The 24,158-nt window shown below is 40.8% G+C and overlaps 1 protein-coding gene across 11 annotated transcripts in view; it reads left to right on the top strand.

Moving 5' to 3' along the window:
- PCDH15 (protocadherin related 15) overlaps nucleotides 1-24,158 on the top strand; it is an 855,028-nt gene that overhangs the window by 481,471 nt on the left and 349,399 nt on the right. For 6 of the 11 annotated variants that reach the window (XM_054071953.1, XM_054071959.1, XM_054071954.1 and 3 more), the window contains 2 exons: nucleotides 18,276-18,290; nucleotides 18,983-19,048. In XM_054071953.1, coding sequence (XP_053927928.1) covers nucleotides 18,276-18,290; nucleotides 18,983-19,048 — 81 coding nt within the window. The remainder of the gene's footprint in view (nucleotides 1-18,275; nucleotides 18,291-18,982; nucleotides 19,049-24,158) is intronic. The other 5 variants (XM_054071964.1, XM_054071963.1, XM_054071960.1 and 2 more) reach the window with 1 other exon arrangement.

Here is a 24,158-nt window from a genome sequence, read left to right as displayed (position 1 = left end):
TCTCTCTGAATCTGGGGGGGTGAGGTAGGGTTCCTGTGTGTTCTTGGGTACAGAGGGTTATACTGTAGCTGCTCTGTGTGTTTGCTCTGCAGTAAAGCTCTGCAGTCACAAATATCCTGAATCTAATTGCAAACATGCATTCATTAAAGTGTGTTTTGCACTTGTGCTCTGAGGGGCGTAAATACACTGAAGGCACCAACGCTTCCTGTACAGAGCTTGGTTTGGCTCTGCTGACTCCTTTCTCTCCAGGCTTGAATCAGCTGCCAATGTCCCCCTTTCTGCCCAGATGCACGTTCTTAATTTCAGTCTAAACAGAATCCACGTGCGGTAGATGGGGCGCTGCCAATTTAATTATCTAAAATACTATTCTAAGCAATCCTCGCTTTTGTATTTTTTGTGAAGTTTCATGTGTTCTGACATTGTTGCGCACAAGACAAAACTCCGTCTGCACTAATCCAATAAATCCAGCTCTCGATTACCTGCTGAATTACTGTGACACCTCCAGCTGGATCAGCAGAACCTGCTTGTTTCCTTTTATCCCAGTTTTCTCTTGGCATAAACGTATTTGCAGACCAGTTGGCCACTAGATCCATTAGTAAGACGGCTCATACCAATGGACAATATTTCTCTAGTAGGAGGCCCTTAATGAGAAAAAATGTAAATATTTTAACTTGGCTGTTTATTGAAATAACTTTGGAGGAAACCAGACTTTGAAATAGTTTTTAAGAACAATAACTTTTTGTAATCTGACTTTCAAAAAACAGGGGTATAGTATAAATGGCAGCATTTAAAATCTACCTCTGTCCCGTAGCAATATGTTATTCACACCTTTGTCCAGCATTTATTTACATTGCCTAGTCAGTATTTTTATATTTACTGAAAATATTGTGTGAACTTGTTTGTATTCACTTATTGTAGATGTAGCAATAATTTGGACCTGAGAATTCCTGAGTGTGTCGTGGTGATGCGGGAGGCCGGTGGTCTTTTGCTACAGGAAGCAGTGTGACTGCAGCAAACTATTTCTGTCAACACAGAAGCTTGAGCTGCTCAGGGTTTAGGTTGGTGGTACGTAGCCTGCAAACACAGACGAGTTTCAGTAAATTTCTCATTGTTCGATTAGTTGTGTTATGTACCTAAATTGTGCTATAGAAATAACAGTCTTAATAGCAGAAGGTTGAGGTTTTTTACTTTGAAGCTCATTTTCAGACTAACCCCTCCTGAAAGTCTTTTTTATTAAGGTGAAGCAGCTCTGGGGAAAAGAGTCTGAGCTGTTGGAAACCCCAAAGCCGCCGTGTTCTCTTCTGTAGCCTTCTTTGCAGCCACTGACCGTGTGAGGAATGGAATGAGGTATGAGTTGAAACACAGATGTTTTCTGAGTGGAAGCAGAAGTTTCCAGAATCCACAGATTGACCCTTTTAAAGCCTCTTTAAAGTCAGGGGATGGGGAGAAGCACACATTTTCTTCCTTTTTTTCCAGCCTTTCCCTTCTTCCTGATCGCTAGGAGTCCTGATGCACATGCCCTTTCCTGCTCCCTCTTCTGTAAATACCCATTTCTGTGCGTATAACCACATCTCCCTTACCTTGGGGGGGTCCTGTTCTGCCCCTGAACTTTGTTGGTAGATTGGCAGGCTGTGTATTCCTGCTGCTGCTCTGCATCGCTCTCCCTCCCCTGTCATATTACTTTCCAAACTCACATCTCATTTTCCCTCGTCTCAGTCCAGCAGTAAGAATTATTTTCTGAATGTTTATATGAGACTGTCATATGGTGACAAATAAACTGTGATAGAAACTACTGCCCTGTTGCTACTATGCTTCAATTTAATCCGTTTTTGATGAGAAGTATATGCTCAAAACGAGCACAGAAACTTCAACTTGATCAAAACTTGGTTTTATTACGATTTGATTTTCGCATAACAAGAACTGACCCATAGCTGTGTCCTTAGAGCACGGGTTCTCTGAATTACCAACTACGGATTTGGGTTTGAATCACTTCAAATGCATAGCTTTGCTTCAGTTCAATTAGTTTATTGGGAGCGGCATTCTTAACTGCATCAATAGCCAGCGTAAGTTTTCTGTTTTATTATATGGCAAACATGATATAACAGTGGGTTATCGCAAAGACCACTCCAATTACAATAGCAATAAATGTGAAGTTTTAAATAATTAGTACAGGAAAAGATCAGTAGTACTTGTAACCAAGTTGTTCTGAAAAAAGCGCAGCATGAAGTCTTTTTTGCAGGACACGTTGACTTCCTTGTTGATTACTCGGTAGATACGGACTCCCACTCAGGAAGGCTTTAGATAGACCAACTTTAGATAGGGCTATGGGTTTTTCAGCTCTTCCAGGTGCTCTGAGCTTCTGCGGGGCTGGAGCCCATGCCCCAGAGGGCAGGATCTCTGCAGCGGTGAGTGTAGTGGGAGCAGAGCCTTGTGTTTGGGTGATAATTGTAAAGGATGAGCTCTCACAGCTCATTTAAATGCATTCATTTTACAGTAGTAATTTTCAGATTAGAGGATCATTACTGTTCAGCTGTTCTCTATCAGTAAATATAGACAGTGTTTTTCCTAACTAAAACTGATGTAAACTCAGTCACTTGCTAGGGATTGCTTTGGAGTGCCTGTGGCGAGGAATTGTAAGAGGTTTGAACCTAAAACCAAAACCAACCACCGAAACCCCCAATCCAAACACCATCCCCACCTTTCCCACAGATAGTACTGTAGCTTCTGAAGCTTCTGCTTCTGGAGCAGATGCAATCTCCGTTGGCCAATAGCGTTGCATGAATAAATGCCTTTGGCTTTTGCAACAGGTAAAACTGATGTGAATATTTCATGTGAATTTAAAAGAGCAAATGGAACGGGCTCAGAAACGTCTTTGTGTTGAAGACTTTTGCCCTTATACACAAACTGGATTTCCTCCCAGGTTTGCTCTCCCTGAAATACCCACCCCTTGTAGGGGATCCCTGGTGAAATATAAGAAATGGGATTTTTCATGGTGAAGGGAGAATTTTTGGGTAAACAGAAAGCAATAGATGGATTTAAGGAAAAAGCCCAAGGGCCTCATTGACTTCGGTTTAAAAAAACATCAAGGAAAAAAAATCTGTCCTTTACTGTAGTATTTATTAGACAGTGTATTGAGGCACAGCAAGCCTTAAATTGGTGTGGAAATGAATAGTTTATCTGTGGAGGCTACAGTAAGCAGAAATCAAGTATTTAAATAATGTCAAATTATCGTGATGCACCCAATTAAGCCTGATTGCAGAGTGAAGGGCTGAGGAGGTGAAAGAGGAAGCAAGGGAGAGAAATCGTGTTCTCAAATTGGATTTAGAGATAAATGGGAGTTCTCTGCAATTGACAGCTGAACAAATTCTAACTTCTAGTCTAAATTCTCCTAGAAAGCTGATGTTCACAGAAGGATGGGCATTGCGGTGCGAGTTTGAGTGTGTTTGCCTACAGTGCTCTGTCAGTGTTCTTTTTTGAATTGAAGTGAATTGTTTACTTGCATTGTTTGCTTTGCTTGATCCTGTACTGTAATGCCATAGTTTTAGTTTCTGATCTTTAAGCTACTGATTACTTTGCCCGCAATATTAACGCAACATTGAATACTTGGTTTATTTGTCCCGTGTGATAGGTCAAATCCTGCTCTGTGGTACTGTCTGCTGAGAAAAACAAATTATTGCTAAAGTGATTTATTTTTTTTCCTCTTCGTTTGCTAGAATGAGCTGTTTGTATTTCCTAATTTATCCTAACAAGGGTTTTCTGCTAACAGAATTGCCTTGGTTTGGAACATCACAGGTTTGAGCAGCTATGTGTAATTCTGTTACTGCTGGGTGGTTCTGTGACTTCAAGGATATATAATGAGACAAGAAGTAATCATTGGACCTGTTAAGCAGGTTGTGAAGGAAACTATTTTCACAGCTTCTTTCTAAACAGGGTCGTTTGAGCAGACTTATCTGGCGAGTCCTCAAGAGGAACACACAACTATAAGCTAAAGACAAGCCCAACGATTTGTTTTGTTTTCTGGTGTTGTTTGGATTATGAGCTGCTGTGTTAACCATAACTCTAAAACTATGGTTGCTGGGGGGAAGTAGAACTATTTTAAAGTGAAAATTTACCAGTAATTTAGAAGAAAAAGGGAAATATTCTTGTCACTGAGGTCACAACGGAGCTGAGGATCCTACAGCCACAAAAGTGTGCTTTGCTCTTCATAGACTGTAGCTGTTCTTTGAAATCTGTAGCAGTGCCTGAAAGGTTCACCAGCGGTGTCTGTTTTTCAAATCTCAAGTGTACAACCTGCGGGAAGCAATATTATTTTTCGTTTAATGAGCTTCAGCACATGAGCAATTAAGAAGATGTAATTGAATGAAGCTAATCAGGAAGACACAGCAGCTTGCCTCTGGGATGCTGCTCAAGTCAATCACTCCTCAGATCTACAGTTTTATCTGTTTAGGTAATAACACCAATGGGTGCAGTGGCACGGGCTGGTGGTTTTACAGCTCCAGGGTCTTTGCAACTTAGTTTTGTTGGTCTTCAAGCCTTAGTCTTTTGATTCTGCTGAGAAGGCGATGATTAACAGGTGGTGAAAGTCTCAGCTTAGCTAATAACGTTCTGGATGCTAAAAAAGGACAGGATGGAGACTACTGTAAATGTCTTTGAGTTGCTCAGTATGCGAACTACAGGTAACGCCGGATGTTTACAGGCATGGTCTTCACAGGGCTCCATATAATCACTGAGCCTGTTGTCTGATAATTAAAATAGCTATGAACATACTGACAGAAACTGGGGGAATGGCTTCAGATAAACGACTGTGTTCTTCATCATCCAGAAATAAACCCGTAATGGACCAGATTCTTATCAAAACAACAACATCAAAATTCATACTTGAAGAACGTAAACACTTATGCAAAAAAAAATAAATATTAAAGAAATCCTGTAGCTGTGCTCAGCTGTTTAAGATTCTTACAGTCCTTGTGGGTAGAACCTTTATATAATTTAAGTGCTAGAGGTATGAAAAGAAAGCTCCTTATCTGCTTGTTCTTCAGTGTGATCAATGGCTTGGGATTTATTTTCAGTTGTGCATCTGGCTAATACAGAATTAGTCAACTTCTCCATTACAGTCCGCCTGGACGTGGAGTCGAAGCCGAGTGCCTCTGTGTCGGGAGGGCTACTTTATCAGTGCCTGCGTGCTAGATAGAATAAAGAAATAGTGTTGAGCGGGGTTAGGAGGGGAACTCTCTTTGGCACTCCTGAGTGCTAAGGATGTGTTTACAACCTACTGAAGTACCTGTGCAGTTGCTGTCACATCTGCAAGATTATTTGCAATCCTGTCTCACAGGTAGAAACCATAAAAGGAGGAATTTGAAAGCTCCCTTGTATCCTTGTATTTCCAACCATAGAGATGAGTGCAGCTTGGAGGCATGGCTTGTGCCCTGCTGCTGATGCACCCTGTGGGTCCCAATCATTACTGTGTTTTTGCAATTTAAGACAAAAAAATGTATTCTCTTTGCTTCCTATGCTTTCAGATTTAAAACTTCCCTGAATAAGCACGGGGATAGGACTGACGTGACAAGTACACATACTAATACTTGTCCTTTCTAGTCAAATGCTGGTTGGGAAGTGCTGGTGTGCACATGGGTGTTTGGAGGGGGAAAAGAATAATCGATGGGCAGAAGCTGATGCTCCTTTGGCACTTGTAGTTTTTCACAGGAGCTGCAATACTGAGGAGAGCTGCATTTCCACAAGAAGAGATAATGAGTCTTGATTTCTGCCCTCAATTATCCTCTTCTTTTATTGAAATTTTGATAGCTTTTGCAACAAGAAGCTGAACTTGCATTTTGTGTGAATTTACCTATACTGATTGATAGCACCGGGAGCACTAGATTCGTTAGCTCTTTTTAGGATATTTCTTTGCTATTTGGTATCCTGAGAAGTGCAACACTGTCTGTTTTAGGAAAAGGTGGTTTTTACCATGTCTTAAACTCTCTGAGACATACGGGATAGACAGAGAGAAATTTTGATGGTAATCAATATGTCCTGTAAGGTGTTTGGTTTTGAAACTGTTTTCTAAGTAGGTAAAAATTGAGAAGTAAATATTCTGAGGGTTTGCAGTCATATTGCAAGGGATATGAGATGTCTTTTTCAATGTAGCAGAAATGCATGAGTCTCTTCTTGCAGTTTATCTGTCTTTTGATGTTAAAGGTTTCAGACAGCAGATATACCATGCTTTGACTTAATTTTCACTAGGGTTATTAAAAAACCACAAATAAAAACCCATCGTGTCTAAAGTGTATAAGTTTCTGGAAGAAGATTTTTAGCTCGTAGAGCTTGGAGGGCCCACGCAGCAGCACCAATGCCTCGCTTGGCTTTATCACAGTGTTTTCAGGGTGCTCAGCACGTTTTGGGAATCCTCTCCATATGGGTGCTAGCAGCCTCCATCCGCTGAACGGGCAGAGTCACAGAGTCCGTTGTCTCGTCCTTTGCTTCCTCCCTCAGATATTTGCTTTTCAGGAGAGATACCTGAACCCTTAGATATTTTAAGATAGATCTTCAGTTGGTTCAAAGACCACAAAAGCTGTAACAATTTTGCATTTACTAGATCATTTTTGAGCTAATAATGCTCAAATTTTCCAAATGCGTGTATAAGGAAATTCTGGCAGGAGTGCCATGATGCCATAGATCTTCTTTTAATTTAGGTTGTAGGTTCTTTATTAAATGGATGCTTCAAAAAAGAGGCTTAAGTTCCATCTGCATGCTTGTCTCAAGAAGTTTTTTTTCCAAAATGCCTTTTGAAGGCTGTGCTAACGTTGCACATAAGCACCCTGCGCTTTTTAGGTAAATCGTATTTAGAACTGAGAGATGATTTTTTTTCTGAAAAAGGAAATAATAAATTGTGGGACCAGGAAGGGAAAGTACCACTTACATAAGAACAGGTAGGATTATTGTTGTAGATGGGAACAATTTTAATTATAGAATTAAATGTATCTTTTTTTTCCTCAACAAAATAGGTATCAAAAGTGTGCGTCTAACCAAAAGGAAAACAAATAACTCTTTGTAGCTATTCAACATTAAAGTCCTTATTGCTTTTATAATTAACTTGAGTTCAGGCTGTTTAGAGACAGGCTAGATCTGCGATGGGCCGAAAGCATTTCAGACTTCAATTATTGAATCCATTGGACCATAAATTATTAAAAAGATACTTCAAAGGATGACAGTTTCTGTGAAGTCTTATTACTTTGCATTTTTCATGGATAAGGAACATGCAAAAAGATGAAACTCAATCAGGTGGCATGTAAGCGTTGCACAGTGCCTTAGATGCCTTAACCTTTTTTTTGTCTTTGGGAAAGGACCTTGTATCTGACTGGAGAGCCTCCTCGCCACACACAGCTCTCTACCTTTCCACCCAGGCTGTGGGGCAGCATTTTCCAAATCCTTGGCTAATTCATTTTTGCATCTGTGAATATGTGTCAACATTCTCTGTGCAAAATAAGCTAACTTCATGAAGCCACGGGAATTGATTGTAAGCAGAAGTTTGTTTTATTCCTGCTCATGGGAGGGGGGTTGGAACTAGATGATCTTTAAGCTCCCTTCCAACCCAAACCTTTCTATGATTCTATGTGTTATTTCCTATATTCTGCTACAACACATCTGCTTGGAAATATGCTTAAAAAACAGATTTTGGCCCTTGTTGTGGACTTTTGAGGCTTTTTTGGTCACTAATGTTGAATACATTAGTCCTCTGCTTGAATTATTTTAACCTTTCTGCTTTCAAAACCAAAGTACAACGTCTGCCTTACTTCAAGATAATGCAGTAGTAGTTCACGATTTAGTCAAGAAACATTATCAGGATTCATATTTTAAATGTGAAAACCTCGAGGTAAGTCCTCAGTGGCACTGATGATTGTTTCTGTGGAAGTGGAGTAGGAGATACTCTGGTATATGCTAGGTAATCTTCTCCTCCCAGAACAGAGTTGCATTTGCCATGGAGGAAGAGGGAAAATTTGGTCCTGCGCTGTTCTAGTTAGGATGCGGTTGTGGATGCCTCTTTGGAATGGCTAATTTTGGCAGCATTTGAGTGAGGACTGAAGGAGTTAAAAGGGTAGGGTGCCTTGTTGTCCTGCTTCCCTCTGTTTCCCAGGGGCAGGGTAGAGTGTTGCTTCACCCAGCAGCAAAGCAGCTTCCTCGCCTCCTGGCACTGCTGCTTGGATGCCTTGATTAAATTACAGGAAGATGTTGATCAACACTGACTTCGTTAGAGATGTCATGAGAAAGATACATATATATAGGCACAATCTGTAAATGTTCACAAAATTGCTAGTTAATTACCTGTAACACAAACAATGCCAGAGCTGGCAGGTTAATTAGTGCCACCAGCTGTGGGTGGGGGTTATCCAGGGTGGATTTGGCACAGCTGGGACAAAGGGGACCTTCTCGCACTCTAAGTATTTACAGCAGCTGGTGTTCAGCGCTGGAGAGGAGACTTCAGAGGAGCAAACCAGCTCTTTGTTGTTCTGCCACTCTAGCTCAAAGGTAGACTCTTGACAACGTGACTCTTGGGTTTTGCTTAGTAAGATGTAAACATGTTTGATGTTTAGAATGGCGGGAGGGTTTAATCTTAAAAATCCGAAGAGAGTTTGAGATTTTGTGTCAATATAATGTTTTTCTAGTCTATAAAGCACTGCTTTTTAAAGAGAGTTGCTGGCAACATGGTTTCAAGAATACAGTTCAGTGGTATGCACGTACAGTAATGGAATATTCTAAGGTTTTTACATCTACTTTAAAAATGAAAATATTCCTTTGCGTGTAGCAAAATTTCCTGAAGGTTTCTTTTCTGATTCTTATCTTTGAACTTCCTTTTAATGCTTCTTTCTTTTGTCTTGGCTAATCTTGAATCAGTTCTGTGGAAGGCAAACTTATGTTTTCTGTGTTTGTTGGGTACAAAAAGAATCCTGAACTGAAATGGGAGGAACTCTTCAGGGGAAGACAGGAAGCTTAATAATTAAATGTGATTTCAGTGTCAGAGAACATTAATATTGAACCTAAAATCTAAAAGCCACCCAATTACTCTTTAGGAATAGGGGATGGCTAAATATCATCAGCTCATCTATAGACATTTCATTGTCTCCTCTCTTATGTTTCATTGAATGTATGTTAATCCATTTTATTTACATGTAAATAAGTTTCAACAATATGAAAGGTTAAATGTATTTCCAATTGCTTTTTCTGAGTTGTTCTGCAGTAGTAGTTGAACGTCTGCTTTTATACATCAGTTAAAATTTCTGACTTCAAAATGCCTGGATTTGGTTTAATTCCAAATATTAAATATTTTTTTCATCTTTCTGTATGAATTTTTTGTCTTAAATGCCTCGCACAGGTAATAGGGAAAATGCAATTTCAGAAAAATGAGAACGGCATGAAATTTTCATGCTCAGTGAATATTAATGGTTAAAAGCAGGTTTAGCCAACTTCTGAAGTTTAAGCACTTCTGAAGATATTGCAGCTGTTCTTGATTCACCCAGTGCATTTTAGTGGTCTTAAAAATTACTTTTAGTAATAGCAATTTTAGGTGCTACTTGGTGTAGTATCATGTTTTTATGCGTTATACGGTGTTTTCAGGCACAAGTATGATTTTTTAAAGAATCTGTCAACTCCAAAACTGCTTGTAAAATGGAAAGTTGTATCAGTCTAAAAGAATATTGCCCAAAAGATGAATGGTACTTCATTCTTCCGAAGCTGTAAAAGTAAAGTAGCAATTCACGGCACTTGCAGGGCAATTTGCACATACCAAACCCTTTTCAGATATTCTACCTGTACAAAAAGAGTTGGAAGAATGGTAGAAATAAAGCTACAAAATAAATCAGCTGGTTAGGTTGCTTATCCTGTATACAAGTACGTTTTCTGAGGCTGTGGGAAGAAAAGCTTGCAGTAATACTCTTTCTTTGGTTTATGTCCTTTTTGTACTTTATCAGTCAGCCTCAGTCCAGTTAAAAACAAAACCTAACCCAAATTCAGCTTCAGGCAGATGTTAACATTTAGATCATCTTTCATTTGAGTGTTTGAATTTCTGAGCAATGAAATTCAGAGGAGTGCTTAACTGAGCCAGTCTGAAATAAAGCACAGAAAAATCAGTGTGGGAAGTATCGCAAATGTGTTTGAATCAAACTCGAATTCACTGTCATTCCTTCCCAGCTTCTACAATTAGAGATGTCTGTCAGGAAGAGCTTGAAATAGTCTGTGAAAGCCCTTCTTATGTTATTTTCAATACAGAGCAATTGTAGTACAAGCCTGCTAATGTAAAGGTTATGCCAAGCTTATCCTAAATTGCACAGCTGTAGTTCTGAATTCGGTCACACAGGAAACAAGCCAGGACATTTTCCCCTGAAATTAGGTTGCTTAGTTACTCGATTTAAATCTATGTTCTATGTAGCTCTTTATTAGGAACCTTGTTCTGTAAATCAGAATGTTTAGAGAAGAGTCTTTCATGGGTTTTTTTGCCCCACTGAATGAGTGGTGAGAGTGTGAAACATGGAGGTAAGAGTAAAGTCTTTCAGAGGACTGTTTACTTAATGAGCGATTGTGGCATCTGTGAGAATAAAATGCATCTGAAAACAGAAATACATTTTCCAGCAGATTGAAATGTGAGGTGTGTTAACCTCAGCCCGTCCTAAGGTCTGTTAGAATTTTAGTTCTCGCATCTCCAGTTAAAATGAAGCAGAAAACACACTGTCTCTTTCCCGGCATATTGTAAGCTCCCAAGAGTTTGGAAATTTCAGCCTTGAGGTTTTACTGTATTCATTGATATTCTGTTTTGTGAGCACTTCATTCTCTTGAAACAAGCTTCCTCAGTAGCTTGTACCATCTGCAGCCGCCCTCGCGGCTCCCAACCTTCCCTCCTGGCACTTGGTCTTCTGGCAGTGTCTTAGTAAATCAACTAGCGCAGGTGTTTTGGCTTTGTTCCATCCTACCAACTCTCTTTAATTCTCAGGCAGAAGTCATGTGCCTTTGTTTTTATTAATGGCTTCTCGTTAATTTTCTTACTTCAGATGGCCACAGCTTTATTGGTGACTCAGGCTTGAGGACTGGACTTACTGGTTCTCACTGTATATCTCCAAGACTTTTATGCAAGTGTTTCATGTGTTTAACAAGGCAGAAGAAAGGGGAGGGGGAGGCTTAAAATACTTTGACTTCCTAAACCCTCTTTCAGAAGCTCTTCTTCTCTTTGTGTCAAAGCCTTCCGTCTTGCTTGTCCGGCATTTGTTACTGCTTTGGTGTCAGCTGCTGTTATTCAAACAGTTGAGCCAAATGAAAAGGCTGCCCGTGGTCACGCCGTGGCCCCCAGGACAGAATGAGCTGGCCTAGTTCAAACAGTGCTGTGCTCTGCTTCGCCACGTCAGCAGTGGGGGTGACCTTCCCTCCAGCCGAGAGGCACCCACGTCCCAAACTGCGGGATTTCTGGAGGATGTAGCTTGGTGGGGGGAAGCCAGCCTGAAAGCTCTGGCTTGTGTTCCTCTACGCTTGTTTTCAAAAGGGGTTAAGCTGGCTGGTCCTGCGTGTTGCTAACCTACCTTCCTGCTGTATCTGCACATATGACTTACAAATTGTCTCTGCGCAATTGCTGATGATTCTGAGGCGTCGGCAGAGCTCTTTGCTTGGAGGCTCCGGAGTTGCAGTGACTTAGATTAAAGATGGCAACCAATTTTAATATGAAATTTTCCATAATACTGTTTTTGTTATTCATAGCATATAGTCACTGAAGCGGATCAGAATCCTAAACTCACTTTAAATTGTTGTTTGCTGCAATATTTAAGCATAATAAAATGCTTTATTGAGGACACAGGGGTTGTAGAGAGTCAGTAGGGAACGGTTGGATGCTGTTTCTTCCTGCACTCTGTTGAGATGGTACCATGTGAAGAAGTAGTAGCTAGGTTCAAAATAAGCATGCTCTAAGATGTTGTAGCTGCCACACACTTTTATGGACTTGGGAAGAGTTTGGACAAGTTAAATAAAAAAATCAGTTCGGAGTTAACACTATATTCTTGGAATATTGCTTTTGTAGGCTGGGCTTGAAGGTGGGTTTAACAAATACAGTTCTGTTTGGTGCATCGGAGTTGTTTGGCTATAGTTCTATCCCCCGAGTTTCCAGCGTTGCAGGAAAGCTGTTGTCACCGTGACAATAAGTTTTCAGCTTGGATTAGATGTACAGACAAATACTGAGTGATTGTGAAGTTTAATGTGCTGCACTTCATTAATAAAACAAAAGCGGCTGGAACATAAGTGCAGAGCAATTGCACAGCGTGATTTTCTGACTTGGGGAGAAGCCTGAGGTTAGTGAGGGTTTGATGCAGAGGAGTAATAGAGCCTTCTACAGTTGCTGAGATAATTAGGGGCTTCCAACAATTAATCTATCTTAGTACTTAGCGAGTGGAAAAGAGTCTTTTAAATCAGGCTGTGTATCTGCTCAGAGCTGAGTCAGTTTTTTGAGATTGCTTGTTGTGCTCCCTATGACAGTTTGTTTAAATAAAAACAAACAAGACTACTTATCTGGATATTTGAAAGCAAAATTGAGTCTAAGATAAAATGTAAAATAAGTTAGAGTAATAATTGGGTGTTTCTGAAGCAGCTGGAAGAAGAGGTGGTGATTAGCATAGTGAAGTGGAATTTTTTTTTTTCAGTTTTAATTTCAGGAGCACTTAGGAGGAGATGACAGATATTTCACAGGATAACGTCCCCAGAAATGTTCCGGCTGGCTGTTTGTTTTCCAGATGAGTGTGCTGCGCTCCCTGCATGGCAGCTTGATGCGTCTGTCAGGATAAAACTCTTTCTGTCTTTGATGTGGTAGGACTAAGTTGCTGAACTTTTCTGAAAGTTGTGCTCTGTTATGGGAATACAAATCCCCTCTCAAAAGTTATAGGAGACCTTTTTTGGTTATTGTCCCTTAAATTTCTAAGGCTTTGTGGGGCAAGTAATTTTTATTGTTAAACTTACAAGCAGTCAATGCAAGTGCATGCCTCATGCCTAGCAGTCATAGGATTTAATGACCAGAACAGCCAACTTCAGGCACAGCTCCTAGCTAAATCACATTTTATTTAACTGGAATCTAGGAATATATGTAGTGTGAATGGGTATTTTGGGTTCCCAAGTAATCACATTTAGTAGAGGGATGTTATAGGCAATTCTTTATCACTGCGACTATGTCTGGTTTCACGTCTTCGTTGTCAGACAGCCTCCAAATGTGTGCTTACATGCATGTTCACAGTGTGAACATGTGTGAACAAGTGTATGAATACGGGGCTTATTGGAACCGTTATTAAGGAGGTGTTTGCAGAGGCTGCTGTAGCCCCATAAGCTCCAATTGCAGTTGATGAGGAAGAGGTGCATCCCTCCGGGTATTTGGAGCACGAGAGCATTCTTAAGGTCTTTCGAAACCCCTTTGTGGAGGAACTGCCCTCTCAGGAGGTGGCAGGAGAAAGAGCCCCTGGTGGAGAGGGACTGAGAGGATACAGCTGGCCTTTGGAATGGTGTGAATGAGGAGAAGGAAATGAGGAGGGGAAGGTGCCCTGCCATTAGCCGTAACCCCCTGACTAGGGGGAGGGATAGCCAGAAGGGACCTTGGCTGGCCGACAGTCTGGTCTTGGCTCATCCCAAAACTGTCCCCTTTACAGCTTTCCGTGTTGCCTGCCAGTTCCCCACATTTCGAACTTTCTCATTAACTGATTTGGTAACATTTGATTTTGGTTTTGTAGGTGTTTCTGTTTGCTGTAGCCATAAAGTTGAAGTAGAAAGAGAACCTCTCAGAAATGTAGCAGTTGGAGGTGGCTTTGAGAAGTCACAGAGGAGGTGAAAGGAACGTGGTATGATAGCAGCTCTTCCTCAGAAGGGGACAGGATTATTCCAGTTGTTATGTTTGTTTCAGCGCAGGCTGTTGGACCTTGCTGAGCATCTTACCTACAACAGTGATTGAAGGTTTCCTTTGAGCCATCTCATTAAAAATAATTAGAAATTAAAATAATGAAACCTAGCCATCAGAAACCCAATGCATCTGAGCCACGTAACTGTTCCATGACCAGTTTGTCACATAGATTTTCACTGTGCTCGCAATGAGACAGGCCCTTTATCTGCCTTTGCCTTGATTGTGTAATTGTAAAGCAAATGTGCTAGTGAGATAAAACAGTGAAGTTAATGATAGGAACAAAAATGCTTTTCCGTAAGCTTTTAGAAAGTCTTCATAGTTTGTTTTATTTACCGAGTTCGATTTGCCTGCTGCCGTTTCTTCAAGGAGCCTGGGGGAAGGCACAGCTACATCGTGATTGCATCTACCGTGCTGCTGCTTAGATAGATGAAAACTGCAGCTTGGGAAGCTCCTTGATGTAGAGCCTTCTCTGCCTTTCTGAAAGTGTGTTCAGTTCCGTATGATTTGGCTTCCATGCCTCCTCCGTTATGCCCAGGAATTGCAAGAACAACCTGCTTTTTGTTGAGAAAGATAGAGCAAGTAACTGTAGACCACACAGGCTATGGTTCAGTGTGTCGCTTCTCCCTGCCATCCCAGCAAGCGGCGGATCCTTTCCTGGGGAAGACAAGGGACAGCAGCCCCTGGCTGCACAGGGCTCCCACCACGGGAGCTTCTTCTCAAAGGAACTGCCTGGTGGAAAGAAACCGTCTCCTCTCATAGCAATTGCAGTAGAATCATGGAACCAGGGAACAGTTTGGGTTGGAAGGGACCTTGAAGGCCCATCCAGTCCCACCCCTGCCATGGGCAGGGACACCTCCCACTGGATCAGGTGCCCAAGGCCCATCCAACCTGGCCTTGAGCTGCTCCAGGGATGGGGCAGCCACAGCTTCCCTGGGCAACCTGGGCCAATGTCTCACCACCCTCATGGTGAAGAAATTCCTGCTTATGTCCAGTCTAAATCTGCCCCTCTCCAGTTTATCCCCATTGCCCCTCGTCGTATCCCCACAAGCCTTTGTGAACAGCCCCTCCCCAGCTTTCTTGTACCCCTTCAGGTACCGGAAGGTTGCTGTCAGGTCTCCTGGGAGCCTTCTCCTCTCCAGGCTGAACAACCCCAACTCTCTCAGCCTGTCAGTAGTTTTATTAAAGATTTGAGTTGTATTCTGGTAATAATCTGTAGCATGAAATCGGAATAGTTAAAATATCCAATAGGGTTTCTGGTGTAGCAATTATCTATGCTTGTTTATGTCGAATAAAGAATCTATTGCTACTGAAATAATTTCTGTTGAGGAACATTTAAATAAAAGTCGCTATAAAAACATCTCATCATATTGCAGAGGAGTGTTTCATGTAAGCCTTTTGATAAACAAATAAAGTATGTCTCCAAAATGCCGAATCTGCTTTTTTGTGCTGTTCCTGCTGTGGAACAGCGTTCCAGGATCTAACTTCTCTGCAAGTCCCAAAATAAAAAAGCCACTGTCCAGGCTGGAAACCTACTGTTTAAATCTGTGGGCAGCATGGAGACATTTCTGCTTTGCGCCGTATTGTTCTTTGCACTAGTATTGCTCTTTAGTTGAGTAGCTCAGATTTCCTCCTTGATATTTACCCAGTGTATTTCTAGACAGCTTTCATTTTCCTAGACTAAATAATTCAAGTCTGTCATCTTTGTAGTGGGGGTGTCTCCATTCTCTTGGTGTTGGGAATAACCTTTCTGTGCATCCAGCTCAGTCTGGAGATGTTTTTTCATGTGTGAGGTATTTCCCACCAGGTCTGGCTGGTGCTTGGGAATACAACGCGGCACTGGAGCCACTTGGTCTTATTGCTGCTACTGCTTATTGATTGTGGTTTGGCACAGAAAAAGAAAAGGCACCGCCCATGTGTTTACGGCATGTAATTTATCTTTAAGGTTTTTAATTAAGATTATTGTCTGCCTTTGGATTGGAAATTTGTGTAAGTGCAATTTTTAATTTATCTTTGATTGTTTGGTGATAAATGTGAAGCTAAATAAGTCTGGGGCGTTACGAGATTCAGTTTTTGAGAAGGGAATGAGGGGTGACAAGCATCTTAAACAGCAATCTCATATTTGGCTAGTGCTGACATTGTTGAAATTATATGGAATAATCTGCAAACTCTTATCTGTGCAATAAAAATACACATTCCTTCAGAAATTTTTTATTGGTGCCATGAGGGTAATCCACAGCAAGATTTCTATGACACATCCTGTTTATTTTTTTTCTCCCCTAGCTATGGAAATAGATTTGGCTGTTGCTGTTCTTTTCATTAAAATTTATCTCATGGTAAATTTTATTGCTTCAACTGCTCACACTTGCAATAAATCCTCTGCAAATTGCTGAACTTAACTATACAGTCTGCCTTTTCCCTGAGACCCTACATTCAGATTTCAATGCTTTCCGTTTTAAACTTACTCTGTAACTGCTTTGATGATAATTCTGGAAATCCTGATGTGTTTGATGAAAAAAACAATCCTGTGAATAGGCTGCTAACATACGATTGACTTGTAATTTTGATAATTTGTCTATTGAAGAATAGAGTTGGAGATTGACGTGACTTAGGTGAGCTTTTCACTGAGACACCCAGCAAAGAGAAAACATCATCATGGAAATAGAGATGATGGAAAAAAGCTCATTCAGTTTTTCCTTAAAAAAAAAAATGATTATTCTTTTGGTAAGGCACATGCAATTTTTGAATTAAAAAAGTTGTCCCTGCATTGGATTTCTTTGTCATTGTGTGTACAGGAATGGCTGTTCAATGGTGAATAGCGGCACCGTTTGTGAAAACAGACTCAGTAAAGTTTGAATCCTTGAGCTTCATTGCCCTAACAAAGAGTTTGTTAAAAGGTCATACAGCTAGTCATATCCTAAACTTGTAGAAAGTTGTAACGCCTGTCTCTGGAAAAGGGTGGAATTCTGTCTGTTACGGTTCAGTTATTTTTGTAGCCTCCAGTGAAGAAAATTAAGCAGGAGCAGAAAAAAAAAATCTTATTTCATATAGCTCTGCAAGCCTTGCTGATCTTCCCACAGGATATGCTCACAGGAAATCACTACAAAATGAAAGGTGTAGTTTTTTAGACCATCTGTTTGCTCTGTGAATGCCTTCAAAACAAAAAGCTTTAAAGTTCTTAACAGAAAATATTCAATTTTTATGTATCAAACTAGAGCTTATATGAATAAGAGGAATAAGTAGAGTGTTTGTTCATCAAAGACTTTTATTTAGACTGCTCAGAGACAGCAAACTGAGTGAGTCTGTGAGACTCCACAAGCACTGTTGCTGCTGTGAGAAGGGAGAGCGAGCAGGGACCCACGCAAGCTCCCCGTGATTTGCCTTTACAGCAGGATTTGTCTCTGGCTTTTATGAAAGTAAAAAGTAATTGTAGTGTGCCTGTTCTCATTCGTATTAATGCAGGTGTCATTCTCACGGCATGTCCTGCTGTTGTCTTCCCCCCCCCCTGCCGTGTTTACAAGTTGGGTTTCGCAGTTGAACCCATCAGTGGAGCAGCAAAGTTGTTCCTAAAGGGAATTCCTATGCCGTGGAGATGGTCTTTACAGGCTCCGCCTGAACAGAGAATCATAGAATCACTAGGGTGGAAAGGTCTCTTAGATCATCGAGTGCAACCATTCCTCTCTGCCACTAAACCATGTCCTTGAGCACCTCAGAGACCTGAATTATCACTTCCCTGGTTTGATTTTCCTTCGTAGACCCTGTCAGTGCTGGGCTGGCTATAGTCTGAAATTAGCTGCTTGTGAGGTCAGCTGCTATACAGTTCTTGTCAGAAGCTAGGAGACAGCATTTTACCTCAGCTCACTTTCATGTTTTATTTATAGATGATTTCTCGTTCAGATTTTTGTGTAAAGAGTTTAGTCCTCTCAAAAAAGTATGATGATACCCTAGCAATTCTTTCCTTGGCTCAAAACCAGTTGGAGACATCATTTCTTCCCATCGGGGTGCAGCCCACCACGTGGCCGGAGCTGTGTCGGGGGGCTGGGGCGACTCTAAACGTCTTCTCCAAGAGCCCTTTACTGCAGGGCTCTTGGAAAATGAAAAGCGCTGCTTAATTAATTTTTACTTCTCTGTGCTTTAAAGAGGTGATATTTTGCTTCTATTCAATGTAGAAAAATAAATAATTCACAGAGTACAGTCATCAAATGTTGTATACGTGCTTTTATGTGTTTTGGGACCACACCTATGTGTTTGCTAGCTCTGCATGTACTGCTTTATGTCTTTGAACCTACCTTTTGAGTAAACCAACAAAATCTTACTTATTTTCTTTCGTTATTCTGCTCTGCTTCCATTGATGACTCTAAACTTTTGACTGCAGACTGGCAATATGAGGGTAAGATGGCAAAATGTAACTTCCTGAACATTGCTTGTCTGTTTCCAGTTTTTATTTTGCTTAGAACGTTAAAATTCTGTTAGCGCTCTTTAATTAGATGCTTCTGTTACAATTAAATTACAATTATGTTTGTTTCTGTTGTGAAGCTTCAGTTATGATTTATACCTTTTAATCATTTATTTTTTATTTCTTTGGGTTAAATTACCATTGTATTATCTCTGTCCTGAAGGATATTTCCTTCCCGAGACCCCTGGTGGTATCTCTAGAGCAAGACATGGATGGTTTATTGGTGTAGCCATCAAACTGTGTTGAGGGCTTATGTGACAACCATTCAGTGTGTGTGTTCATGACAAGGAAAGGAAGGCTCACGTGAGACCTAACAGAACAAACCATGTTACGTGTTTGCTGTTTGAGTGTTTATTTTAAATGTGGATCAGCATCTGAGATGTTAAATCCTTTGTCATCAGATCCCCCCCTTGCTTCGTTACCCGAGTAAGGGATAAGCAAACAGCTCAAACTCTGATCTTCTGTGATTCTAACGTAGCCAACAGTTGTAGCTCACACGGATGTTGTGTTTAAGTGAATACTTGACTTCAGTACGCTGATTATGCTGACTTGTTTTAAGAACAGTAACAGAACCTCTAAGGTCTTTCTTCTGGAATTGGAAATAACTTCTCTTTTCATCTTTATAGATTGCAAATTGGCCAGAACAGGTCCTCCAGCCACAATAGTTCCTATCGATGAAGAGAGCCGGAACGGTGAGTGACCCCAGTTCACTGCCCATCTCCCTGTGAGCTTCCTGGGCAGGTGGCGTGGAGGGAGCCGCGCGGCAAGGACCCTCCGCTACAGCTCTGTTAATGGGGATTGGGGGTAGAAGGGGAACAGTGATCCAAAATGCCAAGAGGTCATATCTCTTCCTGAAAATTATACCTTAAGACCTCGGTCTTTGACTCCAGATACCTCTTGTGTAAAGGCCTTTAGTTTCTACAAGTATTTAGATGGCAATAATTGTAATATAACAGTAGTTTAGCTCCCATGTTGCTAATATGTCAGTTTGTTTTTACCATCTAGCATCTTATGTCTGTATTGACGTTACCAGAGGACAGCGTTCCAGCCAGTCTTTGGTTTGGTGTGATTTAAGTGAAGCTGGAACGTGTCTCTGAAGTTCAGTACGAGTGTTAACATTGCTGTCTGCTGGGTTTCACATGAGGTTTTTAGAAGGTTGCTTGGTGTTTCACTTTGAGTTTAATAACATAAGTTGATGAACACATGAAATGGCAGAACTTGCTTGAATATAGTCATGGAAACATCAAAAGAAAATTAATGTCTTTTTTATTCTCCTGTCAAATCATGCAGTTCTCTAATTGCTGATCTGTTGTCTCAGCGTTGCTTTGATGCAGCATGCAGGAATATGAGAAGTGCTTTACCCCATTAGAGTCAAAGCTTTGTACAGACGGCTGTTACTCCTGATATTACAGAATCAATACTGTTTCTGCTCTTCCCTGAGTTTCATTTTGTGACATTTTCTTTTTAACCTCATAAACCAGGCACGGTTGTGTGCTACCTGTGGTTATGATTTATCATAAATGTGTGCTTGAAATGGTGAACAAAGCCCAGGTCATACTCGTGGAATCTCTCTGCTGTTCTCCTCGGGGGACCGCTTGCTGTTGGAGTTGCTCAAGGTCAGACAGATAAAAGTATGCAGGTTTTACTGGTAAGAGAAATGAAAACACCAATTCTTAATAGACCTATGTGCTTAAGCGCTGTGTTAGCTGGTACTGGAGTGGCTTTTAAAAACAGGCTGTTTTCCTCCTCTTGTCCTGATTTTTTTCTTACAATCAGGTCTGCTGAAACTAGAAAATGATGGTTAGTCTCAGCAAGATGAAATTCCCATGGTAATAGTGTCCACATGCTAAGCGGGACTTTTTTATTCTGTTTGGTTTGTGTTTTGTTGTGTTTTTTTTTTCTGTAATGCAGCCTGACTGCTGTAAAAGTAACTCGTATAGTGCATTATTAATTTATGTTGAAAGCTTATATCATGCTTATATCAACTGAAAAAAACCCAAGTCTTTTTTGTTTCAGAGTGTTTAAGTGGTATATGTTCACAACATCTGTGGTAATCTCACTCTTCAAGAGAAATTCTGTGCATGATCTGCGCTGCAACACTGGTCGGCTGTCATTGTCATTAGTTTTTATATGTGGTACCTAAACAGGTCAAGTTTCCAGAATCAATACTGTGTTTATCTTTTTTCAATGTATGTACTATAAAGGAGTCTTGGGATTTCATGCTTGTGAAATAATTGCATCTGTATCACCTTGTTGGGAAGGTGTCAAAGATTCTTGATTATACGCAGGTAGCATAGGCATGTTTTATAGATCTTTATTCTTAGGTGCTGCAGCATTGGAGTTACTTATCTGGGGAAAGTGGTGGAAACAACAGTCAAAACCGAGGCTAGATGTGACCGAAGAGTCATTTGAAATATAAACAAAAGTACAGAGAAATAAAAAGCCTGCAGCTCTCTAATTGAGTGGTGTAATAAACTTTATCTCTCAGCTTGTTAATGCTTACGTCGGTATTTGCTAAAAACTAGAGAGTTTAAATATCTATTCGAATGTAACTGGTCCTGCAAGAAAGATGGTTAAATTGAGTATGATGGTGAGAGGTGTGTATTTCCTAATACTTTCCATGTGCCTGCAATGATTTAATGTGTCTATTTCATTCTGAATTCTTATGAACCATTAACTCCCTATTAAAGAAGTCAAATCGGAGGTAGAAACTTCAGCTTGTGTGTTGTTGATGGAAGTGACGCACCTCGTCTGTAAGATACAATTATTATTAACTAAATGGATTTCCAGTTCTGGGGCTGAAATGTCCTCAAGCCCTTTGCTGTCTTTGTTGAAGTGGTCAGTTGTACCCTGCCCACAGCCCCCGGTGGCTGAAATCAGTGAAGAGGAGATCTGAGTACAGCGTAGCAGCTCAGCCATTGAGGTGATGCTGCTGCTACTAGTGTACGTGATATTACTGAATTGTTTTTCCATGAGTCTTGCTTGAACTGAGTGCAGGTATTTTAAAAGAGAATAGTCACAGCTGAGGATGCAGAGCAGCTACCAGCAAATGCTGTTTTCCAGCTCCATGTGTGTGTCTTTCCAGATGGGTTTGGGGCAAATGCTCTGTCTTGCTACAGGAGAATTTGGATCCATGCTGGATGATGGGTATTGTTGTAGCCACCTATGCATGGCTGTGCGCACACACTTATGTCAAGGAATTAGAAGATCAGGTAACACTTTGTTACTTGGATGACTCCTGCACGCAACTGCACTGATCTGTGTGGGTTTAGGGTGGTTTTGGCCTCTTTTTGTGATCAAGTTTACACGCTTACATGAGATATTTAGGTAGTGTCTGGCTATGCTGTCAGTGTTGCTAAATGGAAATCGCACCCATGTTACTTATTCGCATTGCATGCTGATGGTTTGGTCCCAGGCAAGGCAGGATTGTATCCTGAGGGGTGCAGCTCAGTTTGGGTCACGCTTTGATTTGGCTCCAGTGACGGTTTGTGCCCTGCAGTGCTGCCCTCGGCCAATGTCCTTGCATCACCAGCAGATGATGGGCCTCAATCAGGTTCACAGTATGGCCCCGTTGTATTCAGTAGAAATTATTTGTGAGCAGAGCTCGTCCTTTGTAGCCTTTCACCCTTCCTGTGCATTAAAACACAAATCCATATAAATGGTAAAGGGTCATGAATAAGTCAAAACAGCTCAGCCACCAAAAAACCTTTGTAAAAATCTTTGTGTAAAAAACCAAAAAATGGAACACACAGAGGATATGAAGGGTAATAAGGAAGGTCAGCTGAAGCAACGTGTTGTGATACGAAAATGTTTTACAAGCAGTTTTTGGTGCGTTGGGAGATTTGGTACAAGGAATGGATGTTGCTGTGTTGTAGAGCCTGCAGCCTGAAAGTAAAAGTCATAGATATCGATACAAGGATCACCAAGGTGAGAGTATTTACCGTGCGTGCGAATTCACTAGACTAGTCTATCAAAAATTATTTCAAATCATTTACCAGTCAGTCTCAAAATAGGTGGTATGTTGCTGCTAAAAGTGATAGTGAGGCTATCACCTGTAATGATAGGTACTTGGATGATACTCAGATTATGTGTTATACAACATTTCTAGTGACCAAACACACGTTGCATTGGAGTCGCTAATAGATGCAGAGAAACAACCCACTTGTATTTGTTCTAATACATAGAAATATGTCTCTAGATCACTTACAGCATGAAATCTAATCAGGTTATATTAATTCCTTGCACTGCACTGCTCAAAGGTCTGTTGTTGATGTTGGACTGTCTCTTCTTAGGCTTTAGAATGAAGATCTCAAAGCCATAACTGAGTTAACATCTCAGTGTGACATTTCATTTCATCCAGTGCATATATTAATCAAGTTCTGGCAACTGAATAAACAGAAAATCCTGCTTTAGAAGTTTATCTTTAGTTTTCACTGTGATGAAAATTGCTTCTCGGCATACTGAGTTCACTTATTTCTAATTCACAAAAAGTCTGGAGCCCAGCAAATCTCATGGAATAAAAATATTGAACAAAATAACTATGCTCTGTTTTCGTAGTCAGACACACAGTTACCTGTTTGACCTTTAAAAATCTCCTTGAGAGCTCAGCATAGAAGTTAGGATTTGGCAGTTTCACACCATTGGATTGATATGTTTTTATATCAAGTAATTTAGGAAAAATGGTAAGTTATATTATAGTTGTGTTACTGTAAAGAATGCTAGAAAGGATGAGCTTGACATTTCTAAAGATATAAATGTATTCTTTTTTCATTTGTTTAACTGAGTGGGTGATGGGATAGTATTAATAGCAAAATTTAATTCTTCTAGATGTATGGGAATCTTTTTTATCATCATTTTCACCCATGGACTTTATTTCATTATGGAATTTGCGACTTGGTTTTAACTTGTTTTAAAGAGTGAATGAATGAATGAGACTTTTTCATTGCAGCAGCATCCCAAGATCTGGGGGCCCTCATGAAGAGCTGCCTGGGCTTATTTCCTTAAGATGAGCTAAAGGGCATTGAATCTTTAAAAAAGAGTTTTTTAATGGGAAGTAGACTATTGAGAAATTACTTGTAAAAGAGACAAAAATTGGCCTGCTTTACTTCAGGGTAGGTTTGAAGTTAGTAGGGTATGGAGTCCAGTTTGAGCAGATGCTTATTTAGGGTATAGGTTATAGACAGTACACTGGCGAGGGGCTGATGTAGACATCGGTGTCTTTCTGACAGACCTACCCTAATGTGAGGAAGAATATGAGCTGGTGTTTTCGTAATGCATTTGTAACAAAAACTCTGTAGTTGTGATTGTTTTCTTTGTGTTCTTAGAATCATGCAGTCATAGAATGGTTTGGGATGGAAGGGAACTTAAAGCCCATCCAGTTCCACCCCCCCTGCCATGGGCAGAGACACCTTCCACCAAATCAGGTTGTTCAAAGCCTCATCCAACCTGGCCTGGAACACCTCCAGGGGTGGGGCAGCCACAGCTTCTCTGGGCGACCTGTTCCAGGGCCTCACCACCCTCACAGTAACAAATTTCTTTCTGATACCTAATCCAAATCTCCTCTCTTTCAAATTACAGTGGGTATCCCTCATCGGATCTCTGCCCTCCCTGATAAAAAGCCCCTCCCCAGCTTTCCTGTAGACCCCCTTTAGGTACTGGAAGGCTGCTATAAGGTCTCCCCAGAGCCTTCTCTTCTCCAGGATGAAGAAGCCCAACTCTCTCAGCCTGTCCTCATCTGCAGTCTTTGTGTCCCTCCTCTGGAGTTGCTATGTCCTTCATGTGCTGAGGACTCCAGAGCTGAAC

The sequence above is a fragment of the Cuculus canorus genome, chromosome 7, assembly GCF_017976375.1.
Source record: "Cuculus canorus isolate bCucCan1 chromosome 7, bCucCan1.pri, whole genome shotgun sequence".
NCBI lineage: Eukaryota > Metazoa > Chordata > Aves > Cuculiformes > Cuculidae > Cuculus > Cuculus canorus.
The sequence above is the reverse complement of the archived record's forward strand: the minus strand, read 5'-3'. Positions and strand labels throughout refer to the sequence as shown.